The sequence below is a fragment of the Oryzias latipes genome, chromosome 19, assembly GCF_053564925.1.
Source record: "Oryzias latipes strain Hd-rR chromosome 19, Olatipes_Hd-rR_3.1".
Lineage (NCBI taxonomy): Eukaryota > Metazoa > Chordata > Actinopteri > Beloniformes > Adrianichthyidae > Oryzias > Oryzias latipes.
The window spans coordinates 6827584-6854696 of record NC_136255.1 but is presented as its reverse complement, the minus strand read 5'-3'; the positions used below and the strand labels follow the sequence as shown (position 1 = coordinate 6854696).

Below are 27113 nucleotides of genomic sequence, written 5' to 3'. Positions count from 1 at the left end.
AGTATGATATTGAAAAAAAAAATGGCAAGAAAAAAACCCAGATAAACATGGTTTTATGGCAAGTTTTTAATACCAGTTGTCTAGTTTCAAATGTTTTGCCAGTAAATCCTGTAAAGTGTTAAAACAGGGAATTTCCAGCAAAATTCCCCTTTTAAAATCAGTTAAATCCAGAGGATTTTAACCAGTTAACTAATAAATGCATTTAAATTGAAAATTCTGTCAGTTTTACTAAAGCATTTTTGTTCTATTATACATATTTTATAAAAAACTGTGAATGTGTCTAAGGAAAAAACACAGAAAATGAACATCTTTTGGAAAAAATGTCAGCTGTTTTCTAGAAATCTGAATGTTTATGGCCTGAAATTAATTAGTATGCTGTCTGTGGAACAGAAATAAGCTTTAGAAATGGATTATGGGTAATGTAATTTCCAGTCTGAAAGGGAGAAAAATATGAATTTACATAGTGAACTCTAGTTTGTCTTATAGAAAATATGGCTGGACATGTCTGCAGCAGTCCTGCAAAAGAAATGAAAAATCAGGAAATTACACATTAATAATGCAGAGTTCATTTTAAAATAAGCCTTTCTAACTGTATGAGGGAATTTGTTTCTATAGCACATCTAATGCAACAATCAGGCTTCTACTGGGTCTCCTGTTTTCATCACTGCAGCGCTCAGATTGCTTTTTGCAGTACTTCTTTCTGCCAGCAGATGCCATAAACAGCAGGTCAACGGCTGAAATGGACCTTAGTGGCAATCTGGATGAGCACCAGGGGGACGCTTTTTGTGTATTAGGCCACAGTTATGGTCCATAATGCTCACGCTAAGAGAGTGCCACCGTACCTGTTGCAGCTCACAGGATGTAGGCAGGTTGCAGAAAGTCCTTTGGAACAATACCAACTGTGCCGTTCAGCTCACCCACCCACCAGCCGTGAATGTTGTACTCCTGCACCAGAAGAAAAAAAAAGTCTCAAAAATAGTCATTTTTATTTGATTTAACTTATTTTATCATATTCGTTAGGAAATATAAACTTGCAGTTGAATTTATTGTCTTCAGCTGCCACTAAAGTGCCCAAATTGTGAGGTTGTTTTTGATCCACATGAAGTAATTTTTAGAAGAGAATATCCAGGAGTCTAGACCTCCATCACCAAAAAAAAAACAACAATTCACAATATAGGAATAGACATTTAGGCTCATTAGCCTTTAGGGCTTTTCTTTAAAATGTGTGGAAAACTAAACGAGGCCATCCAGACAGGGAGCGCCTAGAATAAAAGCGTTTTTTAACCGCTCCAAAGCCATAAGCACAGCTGGGATCTCTCTTCCACACCAATTAAATGAAGAGTTCTGTACGTCGCAACAAAAGAAAATAAATTGCAGATCTTTGTTTTATTCCTTTTTAAGAAAATGCAAAGTAGCCTTAAAATTCAACAGATTTGGGCTCTGCAAACGGAGCTGCTTCAGGCTTTTATAGACTGAAAAGCAAAATATAATAAACCATAACGCTGATCACATTTCAAAGACTAATAAAAAACAGGTTGGGGAGCAAAGAAAACAGATATTTGGGTTTAAAATAACTTTTTTTTGCAATCTGATTGTCTCTTTCATTCAAATATTTGCAAAGATAAATACAATAAATCCAAAACTAAATTTAAAATAAATCGTTGCCTTTTAATAAAAAAGAATAACATTTTTAGAAGGATCAGTAAACTGCCTTTCCTAAAAATTAAGGAGTAACTATATATTTTTTTAACATCTAAAATTCAGCTCATTTGAAAAATTATAATTTAAAGTTAGATTTTTACACAAAATAAAATAACTCTTTTTCCATAAAACAGACTTAAGTCCTATTGATCCAAACAAAACCTTCTGATCATTGCGGTTGGATCTTAGATTTGTTCTGCATTGATGTTGGGGATAGTACAGCGGGGCGCGGCCGCTCCTCTCCTCTCAGATTGAAAATGGCTGCAAGTCTCAGCATCCAGGAGGAGATAAAAGCTTGCAGCCGCTGTAAGGACATACATGGTGAAGCACGCATTTGGTGGCCCTGTTTTTCCTGGTAAAAGCGCGCACACTCCATCAATGGTGGAGCTGATTCGCCTGACACCTCGGTGCAGCCAGAGGAATGAGGCCTGCAGATAATGACCTGTTTCTGGACACTCAGGATAAATGAATGGCTGGAATGGTGATAAACAACAAGACTCAAGAGTCCTCACAGAACAAACAGATAGAAAGGAATTGTCCACACAGGCCTCATCGTTTTACTTCACCAACATCCTTGACAGCTCGGCCGCCATGTTCCAGGATGCTTGGCGGTTTCACAAACTGACAATTCAGGGAAAGTTGAGTCTGAAATGGTGTTTTCATGTTCCCCATAAGACCGCTGAGCAAAAGTCCCGCTCGCAGAAAGCTGGCTCGGCTTCCTTATGAGGGGAATGTGAACAGAGTAGTAAGGGGGAGACAGACGGACGGGGGGGAGGCATAGAGAGAAACAGTTCTCCTCTCCCTTGGGGGCGTCGCAGCACTATACCACCAACCGTAGTGACAGAGAGTTTTATTTATCTCCTTTGCCCATCTGTGCTGTTGGTTTCAAATTCTCCCTGAGAAAGGTCTTTTGGATTATCAGCGCCGCCATTTTAATACTACTGCTACATAACGGAGTGGGCGCCAATGGCGGTGGAAGTCTGTGAGGCGTGCCGACTCCATCTTCCCCGCACTTGAAACGAGTTCATCCAGAGTACACCTGCTGTAATAAGGACATTGCAAAAGGTGTAGAGAGGAAATGGTCCAAATGACAAAAACTATGCTAACTCCCCTTCAGCACACGTGATTTTTTTCCTTCTTCATTTCTCTGTCTATTTTTGTCTTTTATTGTGTAAGACGCCATAAAATGTAGGAATTTGGCTCACTTTGGATGGATGAAATGTTTTAGGACAAAAAATGCTTGGAGTGAAACAGAAATGTCGCTTATTGAAAGGATGCAGCAGCTCCCACCTGGTTGCAGATCAAACATGTCAGCAGAAGGGGAAGGGGGGGCCGAACAGCGCCGCATCGTGGCGGCTGCAGTGCCTCGACTCGCTGACCTCTCGGTGACTTCTCCGCTGAGAGAGCTTGGAATGAGCATGGGCGGGGTTGGCACTGAAGAGCGGGTTGCCATGACAACACCTGCAGTGTACCCGCGCAATCGTTTATTTACCACTCAGGGGGCTGGCTAATGGCGGCATTCTGATAGACCCATTGCTCACGTCGCCGACCAGAGGACAGAATGACAGCTACCCGAGCCTGAAGCGAGGAGAAGGTGAGTCGAGGTTGGCTGGGTGCAGGAAAGAGAGGATGGGTGAAGCAGGTGTGGAGCCACGCTGCCGTGATGCATCCAAAACAAAAGTCGTCTTCTTCATCTGTCTTTGTCTGCGTCAAATGCCCCTTTAAGGGGGCGATCTTCTGCACACATCCTAGCTGCGTGTCTGCACACATGTTCCCAGATGAAACACAAACACACACAATCCCAAATGCATACAAACTAGGGGGAGTGCTAATAAGCCTGACACATGAGGCATCTCCACCCGGCCACCAGCTGACTGAGGCAGGCCTTGGGAGTGATGGAGCGCAGGAAGTTTCTCATTGCCCTGCCGCTGAACCCACTGCCTGGTTGTTACAATCTCTCCCTCCCTTCTTCCACATTTCCAACCCCCTCCACCCTCTCATTCCCATCTCTCCTGTAGCCACGTTTCCGCTTGTGTCCTCTCCGTTGTTGTTCCAGCGCTTCTCTTTTTTCTGTTCCTTTTTCTTCTTTGACATCATCATCAGATACACTGCAGCTCTGTGCAGTTCTTCCATCACCGGTCACTCTAATAAAGAAACATGGTCACCTCTATCTGGAGGGAGCTCATCATCTGTATCCCGCGATCAGGTTAGCGAGCCCTCCTCACATACATGCACCTCCACAAGCAACCTGAACATGCAGATGTTTCAGGGAGATCTTAGGGAGCCAAAACTGTTCCAGGTGGGGTTCAAATAAATCACTGAATTGGCTCCCGATTGGAAACATGACAAAGCATAAGAACGTTTGAAGATATCTCAGGGACGATGAGATTTAATAAAAAGAAAGTCGACTTGCTTCTTTCTAATGCACGCCTGGGATTACAGATAGGTCCTTAACTTAATAGCAATTTAAAGTGGATTTGTGTATGCCACTGAGTGTCTGTAATGATGGCTGTTTATGCCGCCCCTCATTTATAATAATTAAGTGGAATGGATTGGGGGTGGGTTGCTCGGACACGGTTCTGGGCTATTGGCTTGGGCTGAATAATGACCTACTGTAGTTGACCGGGGGATGACCGCTGCCTCCTGCATGACCCCAAACGGCAGACTCACCCCCTGCTACTTTGGGTGGTAAAAAGGATGTCTTGCCTGTCTATAGTGTCTTGGTGTCTATGGTCACAAAAGCAGCCAGGGGTCTTTAAATTGGGGTGTGACAGAGAAAAGGAAAGGGTGCGAGGGGGGGGCGGATTAGCACAAAAGAAGAAAGGGATCCCCCTCTTCCCTCTTTGTCCCACTTGCCTGACTTTTCCCATCTGATTGTTTGTCCACTTTTCTTTTTCTTCTGCTGCGTTCAGCTGGGGTGACCTGTAGGCAGCACCCCATGTCATCGAGTTAAACAGAAAATCTCTGTGCAAAATAGAAAAATAAGAGATTTCATACCCAAAAGATTATGAATATTTCATTTTACTTTTAAATATAACAAAAGTGAGTTTAAATACCAGTGTGTGTGGAACTTTAAAGCCTTAAATCAGCTTCTAAACCTTCCAGGACTGTTGATAAACACCACCAGGTGTCAGTGGTGTCCATGTTCTTATTGTGTGTTTTTTTTTAATACAACAACTTTGGTCAAATGTGATCTGGAGCCACACCAGATTGGCTGTTCCAACTTCCTTTCCCTGGGATTTGGTTGGACGGAGGAAAGCGAATCAAGACTAAAAAATAGGAAGAGATTGTGCTTGCCAGAGTTTTAAGGACCCTGGAAGGGTTTGCGTCATAAATCTCTTCCCACTCCATCCTGCCGTTCTCCATGAGTGCCTGTGGGAATACAGGAATGTGACAGCTGACCTGTGGAGTCCATGCCTTTTGATTGTGAATACATAAATTAGCGGGGCAAGAATGTGGGGCAGCCTTATGGCCTGGTGCGGGCCGGGGCTGCAGAGGACGCAGGCGTTACACGCGTCACAGAACGATGCAACAAAAGGCTGGAGCCGATGCCATAATTGAATCAGACACACACTGTAAATCCCGTTAAAGCTGTCCCTTTCACTGTCAAGCCTCTTCTGATCCATGGGAACTTGCTTGATTCAACAATATAAAGCCATCTATCCGTTCAAACCCGCTAAATCCCTTTTGGGGTCATGGGCAAGACAAAAATTGTGAAGTTTTAAAATGAGCAATCTGAGCATAGAGATATTAATGTAAGTAAAGAGCAAGGATGCATGTTTCTGCCTCATATACCAGCCAGCCGAGCATCGCCGCTGAACTCTGCAGAAGACAGGCTCCACTGAAAACAGCAGCAGAGCCGCGCTACAAGATAAGTTATCCACAAACTAATGGGATTTGTGTGAGTTGTAATGCTGCTAATTTATTTACTTTGCTGGTGGAGCGCAAATATAAGCGCTGGCGCTGGGCAGCACACAGGGGAGGGAAGAAAAGACACAAATACAGTAAAAATGCCTCCACTTTACAGTAAGTGAGGGATCAATAATGACGGATGAGGCCCTTTTATACAATCGGCATGTTCTCCTCAGTTCACAGCCATATGACACCACGCCTGTGGCTATCCCATTCTGCACTTCAGCAGTCAATCACATCCCAGCTTTAAAAATAACAGTTTGTTAGCACCATTGATTTAGCACTTAGAGCGTGTCCTTATTACCTTGTAATTATGGTCAGTGTTGACATAACAGCACAGACAACTAGGCCTCCCACCCTCAGAGAGAATTTATGGCCCCCGATTTTATTACAGCCATTTCATGTGTCTGGGTCCCCAGTTAAGCGACAGGCTTGAGATCCAGCCAAGGGCCGGTATTTCACTCACGGAGGTCACGGATTCTCAGGAACACCCCGTAACACTAAACAGCAGCGGGACCGCCACACACATCCAGAAGACACGGGGAAACCCTCCCCAAGGGCTCATCACAATAAACAGCAGATTAATGCCAAATAATGACTGACAAAAGGAAAATGGGATGCTGTTAGGATGAAAAGAGGCCGCGCTTCCAGGCTTGACATCAAAAAATAAAAAACACCCAGCAGTTAGTAAATAATTTACAACCTCACTTTAAGTTTATTAAAAGATACTTATAACAGATTTTTCATACTGCAGGCAGTAACTGATTCCTCTATGAGGCAGAAATCCAAACCGCACAGAAAAAAGTAATCTACCAGGTTGGGCTGATGAGCAGATCTGAACCAAGTTTCCCTTTACTCCAAATAACTGACAGTTTTGTGATTGTTGCATGGAAATTTAAAGATGGCAATTTTGGCATCTTCTCCTGATCAGCCCCCAGAAAGAGCATAGCCTACTGGTTTTACTTTAGCCCGGCACCGCTAAGAGAAAAGCGATTTATCCTCTTTAAGGCACTTAGGCTGTTCATAAAGATGACTTTTAATTTCAAAATTGAGACAATTAGTTTTGTTAAAGACCGACTCCAATGAAAATAGTGTTTTTGGTGTTTTTCACATGTTCTAGTGGCATTTTTCTGATGATGGAGGACAAACCTAGAGAAAATTAAGCACAAACTTGTATTTCTGAGTAAGTCTTCATTCGAATTGTTATGAATCAGGAGCAGATGAAAAATGTTATTTGTGACGTAAAAAATAAGCTGGGTGCCCCCCGCCCCACTCCATTCTGATGCATCCACTTGTATTCAAATAGTTCCATGTACGTCTTTGTTTTCCTTGTCTGAGCTGGCATCTATCAAAACTACGGCTGGATAGCTCCAATATTGCTCTCAATTCTTGTTGCGCTGGTAATGTTAGGTTGGGGTTGTGAGGGGGCTGTAAGCTAGTGAAAGAGCGTGTAAACAGAGAGCCATCAATTATGAGTGGTGGGAAGGGGGGTCAGGGTTGCTCTGCATCAACGGTCCTGCCCACAACTCAGGGGCGAATTTCTGATGAACCGCTGCTGCTCTGCAGAAACTATGTCCTAAAAACAACACAGGGTTTAGCCTAAAAACGGCATAAAATGATGATATTTAAAAGACCACTGGGAACGCTTTTACAATAGATCAAAATAGGATCAAAGAGGGACTTTAAATTCTGATCTCCATCCAGGTGTGAAAACTGACCATTTTAAGCCTGTAGCTTCAACCAGAGAAAAACAGGCATTCTAATAATGAACATCAAATCTCTACCAAATAATTTACTTTTTTCTGCCTTCTTCATTCAGGTTACCCAAACTGTGTAAAGACACAACGATTCAATTGGATATCGACCGGTAGTAACAGTCTGGGAACTAGTCCCTCTTCACTGCAGAGCAGAAGTGCCCAAATTACAAGCCATTGATTTCCAGTAGGGTGTCTGTTCACTGGTAGATTCTCTGCGTGTAACTGCAAGATGGCCCTAGAACACGAGGAAGTAGATGGAGGGAAAACAGCAGCTGAGCAGGATGGCTTCACCTGCAGTTTATGTCAAACAGAAAGACAGAGTTTCGCTTGGCTGCCGACTCAATTAACCCATGTGATGGAGGCTCTGTAATGAACAACAGCTTCATAACGCAGCGCGCCAAATGGTACTTCACCCTGGTGGCCCGTGAATAGACAATACCACTGCTGGCTCCCCTGCAACAGTGGGATGCTACTGCAGGCTAACAGAGGAATTTAGAGGTTGGGGATATCAGCATGCTCAGAAAGTAAATGAGAACGGGGCAATTACGGAAGCTGATGTTGTTTAACCCTTAAATAATTGTGCATTTTACATGCCTCAATCGCATCTTACTTGGTCTAAATTACTATAAACCCTCCTTTAATTATATCAAGGAGTCTAAGGTGCAACCAGAAGTGCCCCTTCATTAGAAGCAATTGTTTCCATCAAATTCACCAAAGTGGCTCCAAACATACCAGAGTTTAAGGTGAAACTGAAAACTTCTGGATCCTTTTTGGACGTCTGTGATGCTGACCTTGCTGATAATGTAGATGAGATCTCCTCTTTGAAAGTCCAGCTCATCTGGCTCGTCAGCCTGGCAATCCCATAGACCTTGGTAGTAGTTAGCAAAATCTGAGGAGGAATCTGCAAGAAAACAACCATGCACAGGTAAGGTTTTTTTTTAAAGGGACTTTTCACACATTAGTGACATTTTTCAGTGATGGAAATGTAAAAATAATCTAACCTGATCTGCTGTTCTTCTCAAAGCTCTCATTCTGAAGGTCTTGGAAATCCTCTTCTAAAAAGAGATGACTGAGCATTAGCAGATTGATATTTAACCGAAGAATAATGCTTCGAAACATGATTTTCTAAAGTCAATTTATTTAGAACTCAAACTGTTACAGATGGAGAAATGTGTCTTAAGGTAAGCTGGAAAAAAATGCTTATTTTTCTTTGGAGCAGACTGAACTCCCTGGCAAGGATCAATGAGCTGACATATATCAAAGTGCTGGCAGGATAGTTAAAGAAGCAGAAGCTGTCTTCAAGGCGCACAGAGGCGGACGTGGCATTGACTGTGGGGCGTGGCACCCGGTGGTCTGTTAGGTGACACAGTGATATGCCTCCCTCTGTCTCCCACATTCATCCTGAGCAGAAGCAGGCTGACAGCCGGACCACAGCCCAGCAACACTATCCACCTTCCAGCACAACCTGCGCCTCTCCTTCCAGGAAGAGCAGGAAAGATGACACACACACTGACACACACACACATGCATGCAAATTTGCGGTCATGTGTGTACTTTCTATTTAAACTCTACTGTGTGTTCACTTAGTTTTTTCTTCTCCAAACTTGTAAAAACAAAAACAAAAATCACTTTGTGGCTATACACCAAAAAGAGGAAGAAAAGAAGCAAATTCAATATTTGCAGTGGATCTAAGCATTCAGTGTTGTATGCGGAGAGAAGCATCACTCCGCTAAGAGACCACTGCTATGGTCCGATGCTTTTCTATATCCAAGTGATTTAATTTTCCAGTCAATAAAATCAGTCATCAGCACCCGAGCCAATACCAACCGCGCTCCGCAATCTGCCAGCATCTGAGCCAGCCTCATCCCTGCGACAAAACGAAGAGCCCTCATCAACCAGAAATGGATGCTGCAGTCAATTTTGCAATTTTGCAAATCCTAAATATTTATGGTCATTAAATGTTATTAACTTTTTTGGGGAGGGAAAGATTAAATAAAAACTATGGACAATGTGTTTAATCGTGTGTTGAGTTTTGGAACAGTTATCAAGAATATTCTGCTTATGTTTATGAACACATTGTAGGGGTGGGAGCTTCCACATTCTTCTAGATTAGCAAAATGAGTTGGGGAAAAAAAGCAGTTTCTGGTGTTTGTGTGGTGGTTAAGCTTTTGATGAGCATAGAGGTGGTGCATGATTAATAAGGGAAGGGGTGAGAAAGTGAACGAAAGAGGCTGTCATCCGATATGCCATCTGTGGTCAGGCTCTGTACCTCTTCCCAGATGGCTTTGAACGGCGGCGTGACATTCTGAAGACTGATTTCCCTTTCACCAGTGATTTTGGTAAAGGTAATGTACTCACTGACTGAAACCGAATCTTGATGTATCTTATTTAATAGAAACAGTGATGGACGACGGCCATGAAAAGATCGGATCACCTCTTTTGTCCTTCTTGGGATCTTGTAGCCGCCCTGACACATGGCACTGTCTCTCCCCTTCAAGAGGAGCTCGCGCGCGCTGTGCGTCGCGCTCGTCAGTCAAACTTTAATTTCTATTAAATATGCGACATGAAGAGATTCCGAACTATTTTCAGCCTAAAGAGATACAGTCTTCATTTCCTTTCAGTTAGATTGCAGTTGCATTTTTTTTTTCTTTTTTTGGAATGGAAGGTAATTTGTTGCCTGGCAACATGAGCTAATTGGACTTTATGTAGTGCAGCTTTTCAAAGCTGGCCTTTGTTGCTGATTTCGACCACATAACTGCTTTGAGATAAACTACAAAAATAATGTGAAAATATAGTTTTCCTTGTTTTTTCGGTCACAACACACTTTTTGCAGACGTGACGCGTGCGCAATTAGCATGAAAGCCTGCTATATACTGGTGACGCGCATGCTCTGCCAGGTCCGAGAAAGGGTTTGCGTGACAATCAGAGAAGCCCTTTGTCTGGTGAAGTAGCACTGGAATTTATGCACCCTCCAGGTCTAAAACAGGATGGGGGTTCAAACGTGGGATGGCCACGCCCCTCGTACCTGGCAGCACCTCGTAGATTTTCTCGCTCTCATCCTCGGCCTCCCAGTCCTCCTCTCCGCTCTGTTTGTTGCTCTGGGAGGCCCGGGTATGCAGCTGCTGCGGAGGACTGCCAGGCACAATGTCATCGTAGTCTTCCTCATCTTCATCGTCATCCACAGGAATGGTGGTGGAGCTCAGATCTGTGACGGAATGGGAGATGTGAGGTGGAGGACACAGAAAACAATGCAGAGGCTTGGACTGGAGGCCACAGCAGAGGTCACACACACACCAACAAGCTCTGTTTTTTTTTAAATATTATTTTGAAAAATGAAATGAAAATGAAGAACTTATTCTCAATAAGTAATTATTCTATTTAAAAATTTGTTTAGAAAAATTACAGAAAATCAATGTTCTCCTGATCAATTATTCTATTATTATTAAACTCTCTTTTTTGTTATGATTAGTTATTTGGGTAGTACTTTTTGGTGGTTTTTCCACACTAAAGCAAATAAAAACCTGAGTTAATTTACCAAAGAAAAGTCCTTATGTTAGAGGAGCGAAGAACAATCTTGGCCAAACACACTTTGAGATGAAAGCCTCTGTGCTCTCAGGATGTAAGATAAACTGCAGAGTGTCCTTTGCTTCCCGCTAATCGGTGGCCCTGCCTGAGTTCATTTGAGAGAAAACGAGGCACAAGTGCTTGCTCAGATGTAGGAGCTGGTTCATTGCAAGCGACGGGCAGCTGCAACACGGGGTATCAGGTCGTCTGCCATACAACAGCACCCAAGCAGAAATCAATGTCACTGGAGGATAGCCAGAACATCTACCAATCAATTTCCTGTAAGTTGGAATTCAGTAGGAGGGCTGTGGGAGGAGGTGAAGGGAAACCGGGGCTGCATGTTGGTGCACGTGACGCAGTGGAACCACACGTCCAATGAGGAGGTGCAGGACTGTTGTGCTTGGCTGTGCAGGCAGTAATGGATTGGGTGTTTTTTTATACGAGTCAGAGATGATAAAGAGCACCCACGCACTCCTGACCTTTTTGCACCGCAAAAACATCAGGAAACTTCAGTGGAAGACGAAGATAGAAACATGTGAGTTTGTTACCTCTCAATGATTTTTTAAAATCAATTCGTGAATTGGAAAATCTATTCCTTTATATTATAATGACTTTTTATGCTCATACGTCAAACAGGATGTAAGAAAATTCCAAAATACGAAGAGACACAAAAATGCACTTAGTGACAATATAGCTGAAACAGAGGAGGAGGGAATTTCTGATAAAGCAACATGAATAAATAATTAGAAAAAATAAAAGGTTTACCTTTGAGAACAAAATTGATTTGGTCCACCCACTCTTTGGCTTCCTGGGGGCTATTGGCAGCAAACTGAAAAGTGGCAGAAACACTGTTGTTCTTAGCATTGGTATTTAGATTTTGAGCAAATATATAAGAGAGGACGAATTTCAATATAAAAGAATAATAAAGTTATAATAATAAAACAATTAAAATGCAGCAGAAAAATTTTCCATAATTTTGGTGTCAAATAAAATTTGTTACCGGGGAAAGTTATGGAAATATAGCACATATATATATATATATATTAATCAGGTTTCACAGATTTCAGTGACAAACTTGTGGAAAAAATGTATTAAATAAATGACATTTTTGTTTGTTTTTTATCAATTATTTATCAACTAAATAATTCTTAAATATGTATATTTTTAAAGATGCTGCATTTCTAACCTTTTTGCGTTAAATTTCAAAAATATTTTTGCCTATAAAAAGTAAACTGCAGGAAAACGAGAAAGAAAAATGTTTTTCAAAACATGTTTTCATCAGTTTTATATAATAACGTTTTGCAAATTAAGGGATTATTTAAAAAAAATATTGGATTAAGAACATTTTATTTTATTTTATTTTTGCTTTTGAATTTTAGCTGAATACAAGGGAAAATTGCCCATTCAAAGCTGGAAATAGATAACAAGGCAAAAATATGCCAGTTTTATTCAAAGGAATAATTATCGATACACAAATAAAACATAAAAAAATGACACATATAAATAATAAAAACAAACCAAAAAAATAACGGATTAAATCTTTTAGTGAAGTTTTTCTCTCATTAAAAAAAGGTTATCAAATATTAAATAATAGATATGCATTAACTATCAAATTTTATTTTATAGTAAAAAGATAGTCCTCTAATTAAGGACTAATACCTCTGTTGTGACGATACAGACCTGAAAAGCCCGTCGTCCTGGAGCAGTGAGCTCAAAGCAACATTTTTTTTTGGAGTCTTTTCTCAGGTTGGGCACCAGCTGTGCGCTGTAATTTCCAATATAAAACGAACCCTTCTGCTGTTTATCTGCAGAGAGGACAACACATGGTGGCATGTTATGTAGCGAAGCCTTCTGTGGTTGTTATGTTCCTGCAGATGGACATTAGAAACAAACCCTTTTCACTCCCAAAGTAGTAAAATATCGAGTTGTTGAGGACACACCATCTCTTCTGCCACTCTGGTCCGAAGAAGGTGTGATCTGAAAAAGAAGAGTGATGCTCTTGGTTACTTGCTCATTGTATTAGAATATAAAAATTAATGAATTAAGTGCTCTCTTGCCTTTTCGCTTCTTTTCAAGGTAACCTTGCTTCAAAATGTTGGTGAGGTCTTGGGCTGCCACTGGGATGTTGTCCTCCAAGTCTGTGAGCACAAACTATATGGGTTTGCATGTTTTAAACAAGTTTAAAGACCAAAACCATCTATATTTTTACTTTCAGTCAGATAAAAAACAGGAGAACTGCAAATTTATGCACTGTAGAAGCTATAAAACCTATTTTTGAATAAAGCAATAAACTTTCTCTATTGCTAAGAAAACAACAGAAACCAGAATACAAATTCTCTCAACCCATGGATCAAATACATCCCCGCTAGGCTTCAAGAAACCCGGATCAATACATCTACAGTGGTGCTGAGCACTGCAGTCCATACATCTGCTCACATAACAATTTAATGAGAACAAGCTTCCTGTGGGAATCCAGCAACTCTTCATTTTGCAAAGTCGAATTTCAAACATTATAGGACAATGGCACAACTTGAAAGCCTTAAGCTAATTAGCACTGCAGTTAGGTAATGCACCGTGAGCGGTCTCACTTATGCGGGAGATAGGTTGATAACATTTCTGCTCTTACGTGGCATCATGAATTTAATGCATCCTAAACTGGCTCTCATGAAGTGCGCCTTCACCTCACCCACACTGAGCCAGTGATGATTTGCTCCCTTCCCCGAACCCTGGGGATCGGCTTGGCCCCCTAAGTGAGGTCACTCCTGCTTTGACAGAGGTACCTGGTTTGTGACAAAATCTTAACTCAGCTTCCTCCAAGTTCATCAGTCAACAGGCATCGATCTTCTCCAAGCTGCTCCTTTTAGTTGGAAACACAAGAGCACCTTAAGTACCATTTACATAAGTCAGTGTGACACCCCTATTCAAACCGCACAAGACACAGGGAAAGCCTGGAGTCCACCCTTCATGATGTCTGCGAGAAGCCAAACATGTCAAGATTGGACCCACAGCAAACCCCGACACCACAGTAAATGTCCTGTCTCGTTAAATGTCCCCCACAAGTGCGATTGTCTTTCCTGGAGGATTTGTTTGAAGTCTTGTCTGTGCATCTTTAGAGCCAAAACTGCGGCTGCCATTGAGATCTAAGTGCATGAAAAACCAGCGTGTGATCCGTTAACCCCACACTACTTCAGCTTGTGGTCCTGACAGATGAGTGGGTCATTCCATAGCAGACACCTCCCAGCACTAACACACTCACATATCATCGGCCTGTCTTTGTGGATGGACTGACCAGTGACACTATAAGCACAAAGGTGCTAAGGACTGTTTTGTCAAAGAGAACCTGATTCAGTACATCATAACAAACAGGAGTCATTATGCTCCCCCCACCTCATTTATCCCACGTCCATTTTTTTTTTCTGAGGCCTGCTTCCACGTTGCGGCTCACTCCTAATCCCCTCATCCGTCTGCTTCCCTCACTCTTCATTTATCTCAAAGGCTGAGCTCGACTAATAAAAAAGGAGGAACAAAATCAACACAGGATCACTCTGATCTCTCCAAGTCAATAAACATTACACATTCATGCGCACTAAACAGCCTCACCAGCTGACCTGAAACCCCTCCCTAACTATCCTCTGCATGAATCCAGAAAGAGCAAGGATGAAGCTTACGAACATTTACACATTACTTTACATTCCTCCACATGGAAGCAACAAAAAGCATCCCACTGGTTAATGCTGCCCAATGGCACTTTGAACAAGCGTAGAACCTGATTGGTTCTGGGTCAACATTGCATCCTTCAATGAAAACTGTACAACACCTCTTTGGGACCATTTTAAGGTAATGTTATCCGACTAAGTGCTATTCAGAGTGCTGAACAAAATCCAAAACCATCGTTGTGTTTGAGTTTTAACTTTTAAGTGAGGCAACGAGTGACACATTAATGCATCTAATTAAGGCCTTATCGAAATCGCAGACAGATGGCAGTCTTTCATAAAAATCATAAATTGCATTATCAATTATTCAGGGCAATGCCGTGACTTCATTTTCATCCCTTTTGCGTTTTAATTAGCCCCATCCACAGCTTTGATATTGACATTAATTTGATGGCAATTTATTGATATTTTTGCATAACCTATTTAGCTGAGTGCAATTACCAACAAAGAGGAGCAGATGAATATGGTGTTGGGGTCTGGTCGGATGTTGTGTAAATCAAGGTGAGGAGTTGCTAGCCGCCTGCTGAGTAAATCTAAATGTTGCCTGTGCAACAAAAAGTTTAGGTCACATTGTTTACTCATGGTAGGAAGTAAACAAAAAAAGGAAAATGAAAAAAACATCTTTATGGGGAAACTGACCTGTGTCTATTCTCAAACTTGTGTAAAACTTTGAGACGATACACAAGGATGCATTTAAGGTGCCAGCGGTCTGCAACAGCCACAATCTCTCATTTGGTTATGCACCCCCCACCCCCTCAGCAGGGTGTTATGAGCTCAGCAGTTGATCCCACAAGAAAAGGCTGATTTATGTTAGCATGACCAGAGGGAGTTAATGTATTCTCTCATTAAAATCCACTTTAGTTAGGCTGAAAGTCAATCAAAGGCTGGATAGAGAGTGAATCAAAATGAAAGGAAATGGTCTGGTGGGAGGACTGATAAGTTACATTAGATCTAACGGTGGTCATAACACACTTAAGATTGTACGAAAAAAAAACCAAAAAATGCGCTGAAGATGATGGCTGTGCTACAAAAATGAGCCATCCCTGTTAGCATCTTGTTTTTCACACAGTCGGACGAAAAAGAAGGGCAAAAGATTCAATCACAGCAGGGAAAGGCTATAGTCTGAACCATCGCTGAACCCCAGTGGAAACTTTTAGATTATGCAGAGTGATGTGGAGAATGCTGACGATAAAACGGGGAGAAAGAAGCAAGAAAATGTTGCTTTCCCAAAATGTCTTAGCTGCATTTCTATGTTGCTTTCAAATAAAAGCCCTCATCTGCTAAGGATGTGTGCCTTTTTCATCAATTTTTTACTTCCCAGAAACCTATTCAAGGTTAAGGAAAGGGCAGAGGTTAATTCAGAATTCAGGATGAACTTCCAAACAGGTCATCAGTCCATCCAGACCGCAGAGAGACCTACACCTGGTGAACCAAAAGTGCAGGCTTTTGGAAAATTGGATAAATAAACTCTGGATGTCTTAAAACAACTCAAGCTGAAAATTCTCTGGCAGTTGGTTTGCAATTTAAATTAATTAATAATTTGTATGCCAATGGAAGCATCCTGTTGATTCCCCCATTCAATCGAGTCCCTTATGCTTCCTTTTAATTATTTCGTTACCACTATCTTTAGGAACATCTATCCCTGATTACACTCCAATCCTTTATTGATAGTAAATCAATGTTGGTTCTATGAAAGAGCAAAACAAAATGACATGCTGCAGGCTACATTAATAAAAAAGGCGTACTTTGTTCCAGCAGTACTCGAAAGATATTACATTTTGCTAATATGGATGTCTTGAAAAAGCAGATGGCATTTCTAGATTAAAACAAAAATCAATACATGGACATCTGCTTATTATATCGCTAGTTCATGTTTGTTTTCATTTCTGAAAAATTCCAGCAGACTGAAAATAAAAATTGGGCCATGTGGTGAATCTGTACAATTCAATTTTTGAATTAATCTAGGGTTTTACGTCAGCTACTGATGGTATACTTACAGTTTTATAAAATTATAATTTTTACGTCAGTGTGACGCTTTGCCTTAAAATTCAGATCAGAAAGTTCTGGTTTTCTTTCTCCTTTAGTTAGTCCTTGAGAGCTTTGACAGTCTTTGGATCCAGGAGGTTTCACAGTGAATGCAGCATCAGGGGGCAGGACCTGACCCTGCTGTGAACTCTGCTGATGAGGTGAAACAGAAGGCAGGGAGAGGCGCCCCAGCCCTGAGGGGGCTGCTGGGAGAAATGCCGCCGCTTCCACAGGCCAGGCCAACGAGACCGCAATCCTCTTCCACACTGTCCTTGATTAGGAAAAAGTATTCACTCAGTGCACCTTCACCCAGCCAGCGCTCCATCTGAGCACACGCCAAGCTAAATTGATACATTTTTCCTCATTACAGTGGGAGGCCTTTGGTGCACGTCCATGTAGAGAGGCGGCCGTCAGAAATGCTGAGAGAGACCGAGAGCACTGAGGTTAAGGGCAGAATGTCTTCTTAATCCTTCTTCCCTCCCCCTGATTTGATTAGGACTTCAGTCATCGATACATAAACCATGTTTAGAACCTCCTAATGCATGTGTTTGAACCAAAGAAAACATGCAGTGCATTATATCAGCCTGCATGAGTGCTGTGTCACCATCCAAAGATGCTCAAAGGGACCAGAAATTCATGCAAGATGATTATGGAAACTTTTCTTTTGCAGAATCTGTTTAAATAAACAAACCATGGCTTCGACAAAACTTCGATGTGTGAATCAAAAACCAATAGTAAAAAATGGAAAAATGTCTCTTCTTTAAATTTTAGTTAAAGAATTCCTATTAAACAATAACCCAATCCAAAGTTTAAAAGGGACTAGTTTTTTTTGGGTTATTTTCACTCAGGAAAAAATAAGACAAGATAAAGAGATAAAAACACAAATGAGGTTAAAATTAATTTAAAAAAATACTATTGCTTCAAAAAGTAACCCATAAATATATCCCAACATGCATAACACAAGAATTGGGTTAAAGAAATAACCCAAGTGTTTTCAGCTTGTCTTTCTTGTTTTCTTTCTAACTCAGCCGTAAAAATAGATGCGTTCTAAAATAAAAAAATCCACTCTGAAGACATTCTGCACTTGACTCCGATACTCAAACATTACAGGCCGGCCACTGCAAAGACACAAAGGGTCTAAATTTACAACGTGAGAAGGCTTCCCCCTGGGCAGCCATAAGCAGCGTCTACAGCGACCCTGAATTTCTCTTTCCCAGATTTACTACCACTATTCAAATGCTTAACTGCAGATACAATGATCCCCTAATCGCTGGGGATGGTTTTCAGCTGCTCCACTGACAGAGACGGGAAAAAAAGAAAAGAAAAACAGTAGTTACAATATAAATACAAAAAATGGAGCCTGGGCCCTCATGAAAAACTGGATATCTGTAATAAAAATGTGGCATTTCTGCAGTCAGTGAGGAATAGCACCAACTGAAGAAATAACGAGTTAAAACCATGTAAAAATCAATGTCTTCTAAAAAGCTGTTAATACATTTCTATTTATCCATCAAGTATAACATAATGAAGGACAAATGCCATTTCAGCGCACTGTAACTCACAAATCTCACAAGTTTATTTAAATTGCTCGATTTTCACTGTACTCAACAGACATAATTCTCTCATTATTAAGGCAATATGTGAAAAATGAAATAAAGGAAAAAAGGAAAAGTTATGAAAAAATGACCATCTTGCATTGGGATATTAAAAACAAATGCATGTGCATTTGTATAGTTTGTTTTTAAAAGGGGAACAGTTATTTTTTGTAATAAATGATAATCATTTAGTTAAAAGTGTATTTTCGGTTTAATTTTGATAAAAAAATGTGTTGTACTTTGTTTTAATGTACTTATTGAAGCATAATAATAAAGAATCATTGTAATGCATCAATTGTATTTATGAACATTTTATGTTTTATGTAAGTTATTTGTCTTTTTTTAAAATACATTAAGTAAATTAGAGCGTAAAACATGTTTTAAACAATTTGTTTTTCCCTTAATAAATGCATTAAAAGTGTAATTATCTTGAAATTTTGTCCAAACAAAATTTAAGGTAAAATATAACAGTCTTACAAATAAAATTAATGATATTTATAGTGATAAAAATATGAAATATTATAACTAATAATTCGTTAGCATGAAAATTGGTTGTGAATGTCTTTTGGGGGGATTTTTTTTTTTAAATAATGCAAATGTAAAGGGATATAGATTGCTTTTTAAAATGTAAATTAAAAGGTTCAAACCTGACCTTTATTGACGTTGATGCGGCACAAAATACGGACCTGCTAAGAATTTGTATGCTCAAATAAAACCGAACTTGTGCCGAATTGATGGATTAAATTCTGTGAAATAGATCAAAAGTAGCTTTAAAATGAATTTTGTTTAACCGGCTTCTGAGCTTTTCAGCAGAATCCATTTTGAATAAATGGGTAAAATTCCAACTGCAGAGGAGGAATCGCCCAGCAGCTCATCAGCAAACAGCAGCTCTGTCCCACTTGGCTAACGCAAAGAAAAGTGATGCAAATTTGGATGTAAAGGGAGCTGCATCCTGAACATCCTTAAATAACTCCAAAGGGTATGTTAATGACTTTAAAGTGCTACATTATAGAAACAATTAAACAGAGAGGTCCCAGAGGTGTTAGAAGCCGCCATGTCACTGTCTGTTTACAGGCCAACACATCTCTCCGATCACCATTTATTTCCTTAAGAAATCAGCATGGCCACCTGGGCTTGGCATTGAAATTTCATTCATCTCCAGAAATGGATTCCAGTGGAGGGCAAAATCAAATTCTCATTTGGAAGGCAGGAGGAGAAGGAGAGGGAGTGAATGCAGGAGGTACCTGGGAACACTAACCTCCGGTTGAACCCGCGGCATCTGATAGTTTTGCTATTTGTCTGTGACATTGACAGCTCCGGGGTAGATTAGGAGCCACCCTGCCCCAGCTTCCCACTTTGCATTCTGTCTATGCTCCTCCTTGCAGATGGACGGCGGCACATTTCACTTTGCCTGCTTTCCCTGGGTTTCAGCGCCACGCTGCACCAGGGGCAACGCCGGGATGTAATTATGCAGTGCAACAATAAAACAAAGCAAATTAGAGGAGGGTGCAACAACTTTGCTATGTGGCTTTTGGTGGTGTGGTGGTGGTGGTGGGGAGTTAGAGATGAGAGTGATGGATGCCCTTCGGTTAAATACGTCCAAATCCCTCCTTCAAGCCGCTTTCCTCCAGCCAGGCCGTGTGAGTGAGAGTGTACAAGATTAATAGTGTAAACAGAGAGAAAGAGAGGGGAAGAAAGGAAGCCAGGAGAGAGAGGCAGAAAGAAAAGACTATCAGCATCTGCAGCAGAACAGTAGCCCTAGGGGAATTGGGTGAACTTTTGAACCCTAATGGCAAGCAGTCGCTGCAATCCACAGATCCTCCTCCTGCCTTGTAATGCACGCCTTTCTAAAAATGCTCACAGTTAGCGACTGAAGAGGCAAAGGGAGAGGGAGAGTGAAGGAGAAAGAGGTGGCTCATTAACATATTGGTGCTGCTTGCAAATGAGCAGCCGCAATCCAAATGTCACAAAATCCATGGCCCGATAAGCGCTGTGAGGAATGAATCTCTAGGCAGATATTATGATGAACAAATACAGTAGATGGCGATCAGTAAATCCAAAGAAACTTCATGACGGATGGACGTTCGGTGGCTGCAATCCTTAACGCATCTCTGAGCGTACTGCAGATAGGTCACAGCTTGCTACGGTGGCCCTGAAGTGCAAATCACATCTTCAAATATATGAAAGATCACAACGACAAATGAAATAGCGGAAAAAAAGTACAGTTTGAAATTAATTTTTAAAATTCCAGAAACTAAAACACCATAAAAAAGCTGAAATAAGAATGAAATCTTTCATAAAGTAAAAGTAATTTCCAGATATCAAAATGAAATGTTAAAAAAAATGAGAAAAAAGAATAAACCAGAAAAGGTAAGTATGAGACGTCGCTCATTGGACAATGGCGTTTGATTTTTGACTTTACATATTTTCAAATGCGTCTTTAATGTCTACCTACTAATAAACGTTTTATGATTTATGATCCAGTTTCACTTCATGCCAAATATCTTTCAGTTGAAATGATGGGCAAACATCATCGTCCGATCAGCGATGTCCCATTGTGCTTTTCCGGTTTCCGTAAAAAAGAAGAATACGTTGCAGATAACAAAAGTCATTTCCAGAAATCAAAATCAAATGTGAAAAAATGAAAGAAGAAATGGAAAAAGTAGGCTGTGTTGTGATTCTCAACCTTATATTTTGACACCTGGAAATTACTTTTGTTTTCCGAAACATTTTTTCTTTTCAATTTTTTGGAATTGTGTTTTGCTTTCTGCAATTTTGTTTTGATTTCTCAACTGTAATGTTTTTTATTATTTGGTTTGCTTTTTTCATTGTCATTGTGATGTTTTTGCATTGAGAGATTTATTGGTTTGATTTGCACTTCAAGGCCACGGCAGTTTGGGAATGAAGTGGACAAATAGGTCAAAAGTTCAACTGGAGAAACAACATCCGGAATTAAATCTGCTTGTGGAGAGCTAGACTCTCAATGCTGCACAATATTTCATAGGGAAACTCCTAAAGGATCTTTATTTAACAAAGCTTCATCTTTATTTTCGTCCATAATATCACTTTAAACCCACAATAAGCCACTTTGCGCATGAAAAAATAAATTCTGTTGGCATGGTTGTTGTTTTCTCCCCCCCTCAGCTACGTCGTCCAGGCATGGATCTTCAAAGACACTTAGCTTTAAAATGGCTTTTTCAAGCTTCAGCCAAAATGACAAAATTTAGATTTAATATTCTATTTACAAGCTCTGTGTAATAATGTCGTTACTGTGCATTGGATCCTCATATTCAAATGAGGAATAGGCAACAGCGAGACATAGCTTCAAATTGGTTGTCCTACTGCGTACTGGTGCCAGTAATTGGTTTAGGAAATTAGACTGGCGAAGTGATCACTGACAAGCGTCGCATTCTTGGCCGACGTAAAACAACAAACCTCCCTTTAGAGCTGACACTATAAGTTCATTTATCAGCGTGTCAACCCACAAAGAAAAGCTGAGAGCAAATAAATATTTTATATTATTTTAAGCCTAAATGCTAATCCTGTGTAATTTCACATTCCCGTTACATAGGATTGGACGTCAAATAAAATATCAGTGGAAAAGTTTCCGGTTTATTAAATTTTATGGAAAAAATGTAAATATCTCATCAAAGTAAAATAAATTTAAAAAATCAAATTTTTTCCCCCTACAAGTTAACCATAACTAATCTAAAAGCATAATTGACATAATAAATTAAAATATGTTAGATCTATAATTTTAAACCGTTTTGTTGAAAGAAGATGGAAAAAAGGTATTCAGACCATTGTCACGTTGCCTTTAGACACAGCTGAGTACTTACAGTGGCACATCATCCCTAAATTCTTCTGACCACAATGAAGAACACAGACATGTCCTTCATAAACACTTCCTGGAGCAAAGCTCTTCCTGCAGTGCTCTGTCATCCCTGCATCTTCCCTGCTAACATCCCAGAGCACCCAGCAGAGCTCTTCAATCAAAGAAAAACAAACAGGCCATTTCAACTTTGTAAACTTGACCTGCAAACAGCGTGACAAAGCTAAAAGCCCAACATCTCCAGCTGTCTCCTGGGGTCCATCTGCGTCTCTGCAAGTACATGTGTTGAAGAGGTTTTGCACGCCAGAGGGGGGAAATTTGTGCCTATGTTTGTTTCTGTATGCATAATGTAATGGAATGGCATGCTTGTGCGATGTTGGTTGCAGAAAAACAAATCCCCAAAACGTGATCGAGCGCCAAGTAGCACAGAGAGGTGGAGGGCGGCGTGTGGAGTTTAAACGGTGCTGGGCTGAGGCTGCCGGCGCAGTCAGGTCACCGGCGTGGTCGACGGGTGAAACTCAGTTCACATTACCATGCAGACACCCAGACTAACAATGGAGGCTCCATCTGTTCCTGTCAGCCAATACAAATCTGTCACCCCTGAAGACAACAGGCCACTGCATCTAATCAAACAGCACAGGCTCCTCTGCGTGTTAAAGCAGCCATCGACTTCACACTTACTCACTCTCTGGTTAGGAAACACAGAGCTGCAAAGGCAGGCGGTCCATCACTATGGGTCATACATTCTCCAATTCACCAAGTCTATTGTGTACAGTCAGATGAAATAAAATGATGCAATTAAACTCGGGAGAGGCACTATTTTCCACGATCCTTTGACTGCCAAATCCTGAGCTCTACATCATAAGATTTTCCCAGAAATCATGCCAATTGTCACCAAAAAGAGGTTTTGTAAAAATTAAATGACCCAGAATTGTCATTATGGTTAACTGTTCCTCCAAAAATGTCGCAGATTTCATTAATGCCTTCATTATTTCCCAGCAACACTCCCTCTTCCTCAGAAACAGACCGCCCAGCAGAGGAGTGGGAGCTCTTTCTTTCAGCCGGCAGTGAACAGAGCATGAACTATGAACTCTGCACGCCCTCTCTGTGAGGACACAAACCATTCACTATGCTAACATGGTTGCAGTCCCCAAGCAATAACAGACTGCTACATTTATATTTTTCTTACAAAGTCAAATGTTAGGACTATTGATCCAACAGCCAAACGCCTGTTTTTTTTTCCCCCCCGAGTCCCGCAATTTAGAGATGAGGGGAATTACTTCTCAATATTTAAAGGGAAAAAAACTATTCTAATGGTTCTGAGTGGTGGTTATTTTTCACATTTAGCAGAGACAATAAAACCAAACTGTGGACGAGGTTTAACAACTGTCATTTACCACAACAAACAGCATGATTTGTTGCTGGCTGGATCATCAGTGTAGCCTACAGGGGAATTCTTGTGGGTGTCATGCTTTTATTTTCTTTTGTTTCCCAAAGGAAATCTCACATTATTCCACAATTTTCCCAAATTAGTCTGTATTGTCTTATTTTATCGTGGTCCATATTTACACCATTTGCTGTGATTGATGTTTTTTTTTCAGTTATTAGGCAGAAAAATAGCTGTTCCTTTTTGTTGGATGCAGCAAAAAATGGGGACATTTTGAAATAACAGATCGGGCTCAAACAATATCCAGCTGTTACTAAATGTCTTCGTTTGAAAATAACTTAAAAGAATGACCTTTTTCAGGGTGAAATCTTTACATATCTTCTGCTTTACCTTACAAAAAAAAAAACAACAGCAGAGCACCTGAGGCAGCGGAGTCTGTAATGCCCACCTGCGGCACGTCAAAGACTATTAACTGGTACATATAGTCAGGAATTCTCCATCTGAACAGGAGGAAGAAAGATAGAAAGAAAGACTGATAAAGGGAGAGAAGGATGAACACACACGGCCCCTCAGGTACAGTGTTGTATTTCAAACCCGGTTGAGAAAGAATAGAAGGGGCTTGAGGTCAATAAATCACTGCATTAGCCTGAAGCTACAAAGCTTCCTCTCTGTGTGGGATTTCGCCTCACACCATCCATGTGCAACATGAAAGCTCTGGACCTGCCACTGGAGGGAGCTGTAGGTCATCATACAAGTCCTTCTGAACCACCAGCCTCCCTTTCTCCAGTGTCAGAGTACCTGCAAAGTAGCCAGGAGGGAGAAGCGTGGGAGGAGGAGCCACTTATGTCACTGGATGGAGAGGAGGGAGGCAGGAATGAGGAACATTTCACAGATGTGGTCTGCTTTTTTCAAATCAAGAGGATGTAGAACATTATATGGCAAAATACTCCATCTGGTCCTCTCACTTTGTGCTGTTTCAATGTCGAGAACAGAGAACTGATGATTTTCCACAAGATAACATCAGTGGTGTCTGTGAATTTTGTGCTGCTTTGAGGTTTTTTTTTCATCAGGATAGAAGATTGAAAATAATATTAAAGACACGTTGTTGTGGCTTAAATGTTGTTAAGGTGTTTCCACACTGTTTTAGCAGAAAAAAAGAGCCTTCAAGTGACAGAAGAAAGAGGTCATCTTCAGTTTAGGCGTCTACATTATATCCCACTGTGACCCACACAATCTTAAAGAGTGAGACAGAACTACTGTTAACTCACAGTCTGGAACATCATCCTGGTAGTCAGAAGCCACTGAAGCGTCGTCGGAAGGGGCAGAGCGACCCAGGCTGGAACTGCGGTTATCATCAGAAACATCTTCCTCCCTGAAGTCCACTGAGAGTTGGAGAACATTTAAAAAAAGGGATGAATCAAAAACATGTGAGGATACTTTAAGGGAAGTGTGTGGCAGAATTAGCCACAGGGGGTACATTGTAACAAATGAGGATTTGTTACTTACATCGCAAGGGGAATTCTTGAGGATTTCTGTACAAAACAACAAGAAAAGATCAATCTCAAGCACTAAACTAACACTTGATTCTTTTTGTCTTATTAAGTTTATGATGGCTTCAAGAAGTCTGTAAATGTGTCATGCAGAGACCACAAAGCCACAAAGGAACAGAACTTCAGTAAGGTTTGCAGTGCAGACAGTGTCGGCTTCCGGAGAACACACTGAGACAAGGGTTTCACTTGAGTTTATGTGCAACTCCTGCTTGGAAATTACATTTTTTTTAATCATAGTTTTTTTCTTTTAAGGACTTATCCAACTAAAATCACTCAGATTAAGGAGACACCAATAAACACAACCTGGAATATTTCAGAGGTAACAAATGACGCACTGTTGCTTCAAAATGAACACCTACCTTGCATGAACGACTCTGAAGTTATTCAAAAGGACCTGGCGTGTTTTTTCAGCACTTTCACTTAGGTTCTCATCTTGAAGGATCTCAAAAATAAACAGTTCGCAATCTGAGGAGTACAACAATTTACTATGAGTTGGGTTCTCTTTTAGAGGGACAAAGTTAAAAAAGTATACCTTTAGGCTATATTATATGTTCAGACGTGGCAACTTTCAACATGGCACTGGCCTACATGTGCATTTGAGGGTTTGAAGTGTTTCATTTGAGCTCCAAGTTGAGGTTTCTTTGTGCATATTTTGATCTTGGGTTCCTATGAAGTTCACTGACTGAGAATGTTGACTCAAAGTAATCTAGAAGCCTTTTTTCATCGTGTTTTCTACTTCTAAAAGTGCTTCTTCTCTGGGTTACTACCACGTTACTTTTAAAGAAATGTGTACAACTAGAGCCATAAGAGAAAAACCAAATATGTCTTTTGCATTTAATTTATATCAACAGCAGGTTTTAAATGGTTCAAAAAGAAAATACTAATCTTTGCCAGAACAATGAGCGAATGGGTTAGTCCACATGGCTTATCTGATTTCCCTCAAATGATAAACAAATAACTTGACACATGCAAATGATCTGTCATAGGTCATGTTCCTTTATCTGGATGATTATGCAAATAAATGCCATGGTGTCACCAGGTTGGAAACATCTTTACACAATAGAGAGTTTAGGAGAAACATAAAACTGCCAACTTTTTATTTCTCTGCTAACAATCATTTTTTTAGAAATGAATTTCATATTCTCCTGATGCTTCTGGGGGAATAGAATCACAGCTATAACGCTAAAAACACAGTAGTTTTATTTTGTAAATCTGATTTGAAAAAATAATCTAATGAGATGCAAGAAAAAGATGTTACCATCCAAGAGTCTCCTGAAGTCTTGCAGGCATGTCCCCATCCCTTGCCTTTGCGTGTCCAACACGATTCCTGCCTCTTCACACTTTGATTTGACCCCAGAAAGTATTTACATTCAGTCTCTGTTCATGACCCAAACAAGAGCTAGATGCTCATCAACGCTCTCAGATCACAGCAACGAAACACTTTTTTTACTCCAACCTGACTTCCGTGCATTTAAACATTTGCACACAGTGGGGAGGAGCAGGAGCATGGGTGACTGTTTCCTGTGCAGTTTCTCTACCATCGCTGATAACATTTTAACTGGCAGAAAGGATGTTGTAAAGCAAACTGGAGTGCTTCCCATTTACAGACACTCAGGAAAGGTGCTTGCGGTAATACATTTTTTGATTAGTTAATCATGATTTCATCATAAACCTCCAGTCAATCCAGCAAGAAATCTGCAGCTACGCAGCTGGTCTTTTTACAGTTTGTTCCTCCTGTAGACAATGTCGACAGGAACAGCTCAAAGCTGTGGGTTCCATGTTGTGCAGAATGTTTTAAGCTGGCATAACAGCACCTGCACCCTCTGTCTGGAACTGTAGCTTCACCACTAGGTCTGTGGTTTGGTAATGTGTTACTGAGATAAAGAAAGGCTTTCCCTGAGAAATATTTGTCTGAGTGGCAGCAAGAATGACTCAACGATGCATTAATGGAGATTCACATAAGTGAAAGGTACCAATGTAAAGTGTGTTATGTCACGGTGTTACAGATGTTAATTTTTGGCATTAATATTAAATGATAAAAGGGATTATTTTTCATCTTTTTGGTGGAGAGAAGGCA

At 40.6% G+C, this 27113-nt stretch overlaps 1 protein-coding gene across 2 annotated transcripts; it reads right to left on the bottom strand.

The window, feature by feature from the left end:
- Positions 1-51: 51 nt before the first annotated feature.
- Positions 52-26482, bottom strand: skap1 (src kinase associated phosphoprotein 1). Of its 2 annotated transcripts, none has more exons than XM_004080679.5 (13): positions 26295-26482; positions 25396-25501; positions 24993-25018; positions 24755-24868; positions 12992-13072; positions 12828-12911; positions 12615-12739; positions 11700-11763; positions 10396-10575; positions 8372-8425; positions 8162-8271; positions 843-945; positions 52-516 (listed from the first exon to the last, which is right to left on the bottom strand). In XM_004080679.5, exons 1-12 carry the CDS (start codon positions 26332-26334, stop codon positions 853-855), a joined length of 1077 nt encoding a protein of 358 aa, XP_004080727.1. In that variant the 5' UTR covers positions 26335-26482; the 3' UTR covers positions 52-516; positions 843-852. The 2 variants fall into 2 exon arrangements, with proteins under 2 accessions (XP_004080727.1, XP_078793909.1); XM_078937783.1 differs by having other exon boundaries at positions 12992-13085; positions 26295-26470.
- Between the last annotated feature and the right edge of the window lie 631 nt (positions 26483-27113).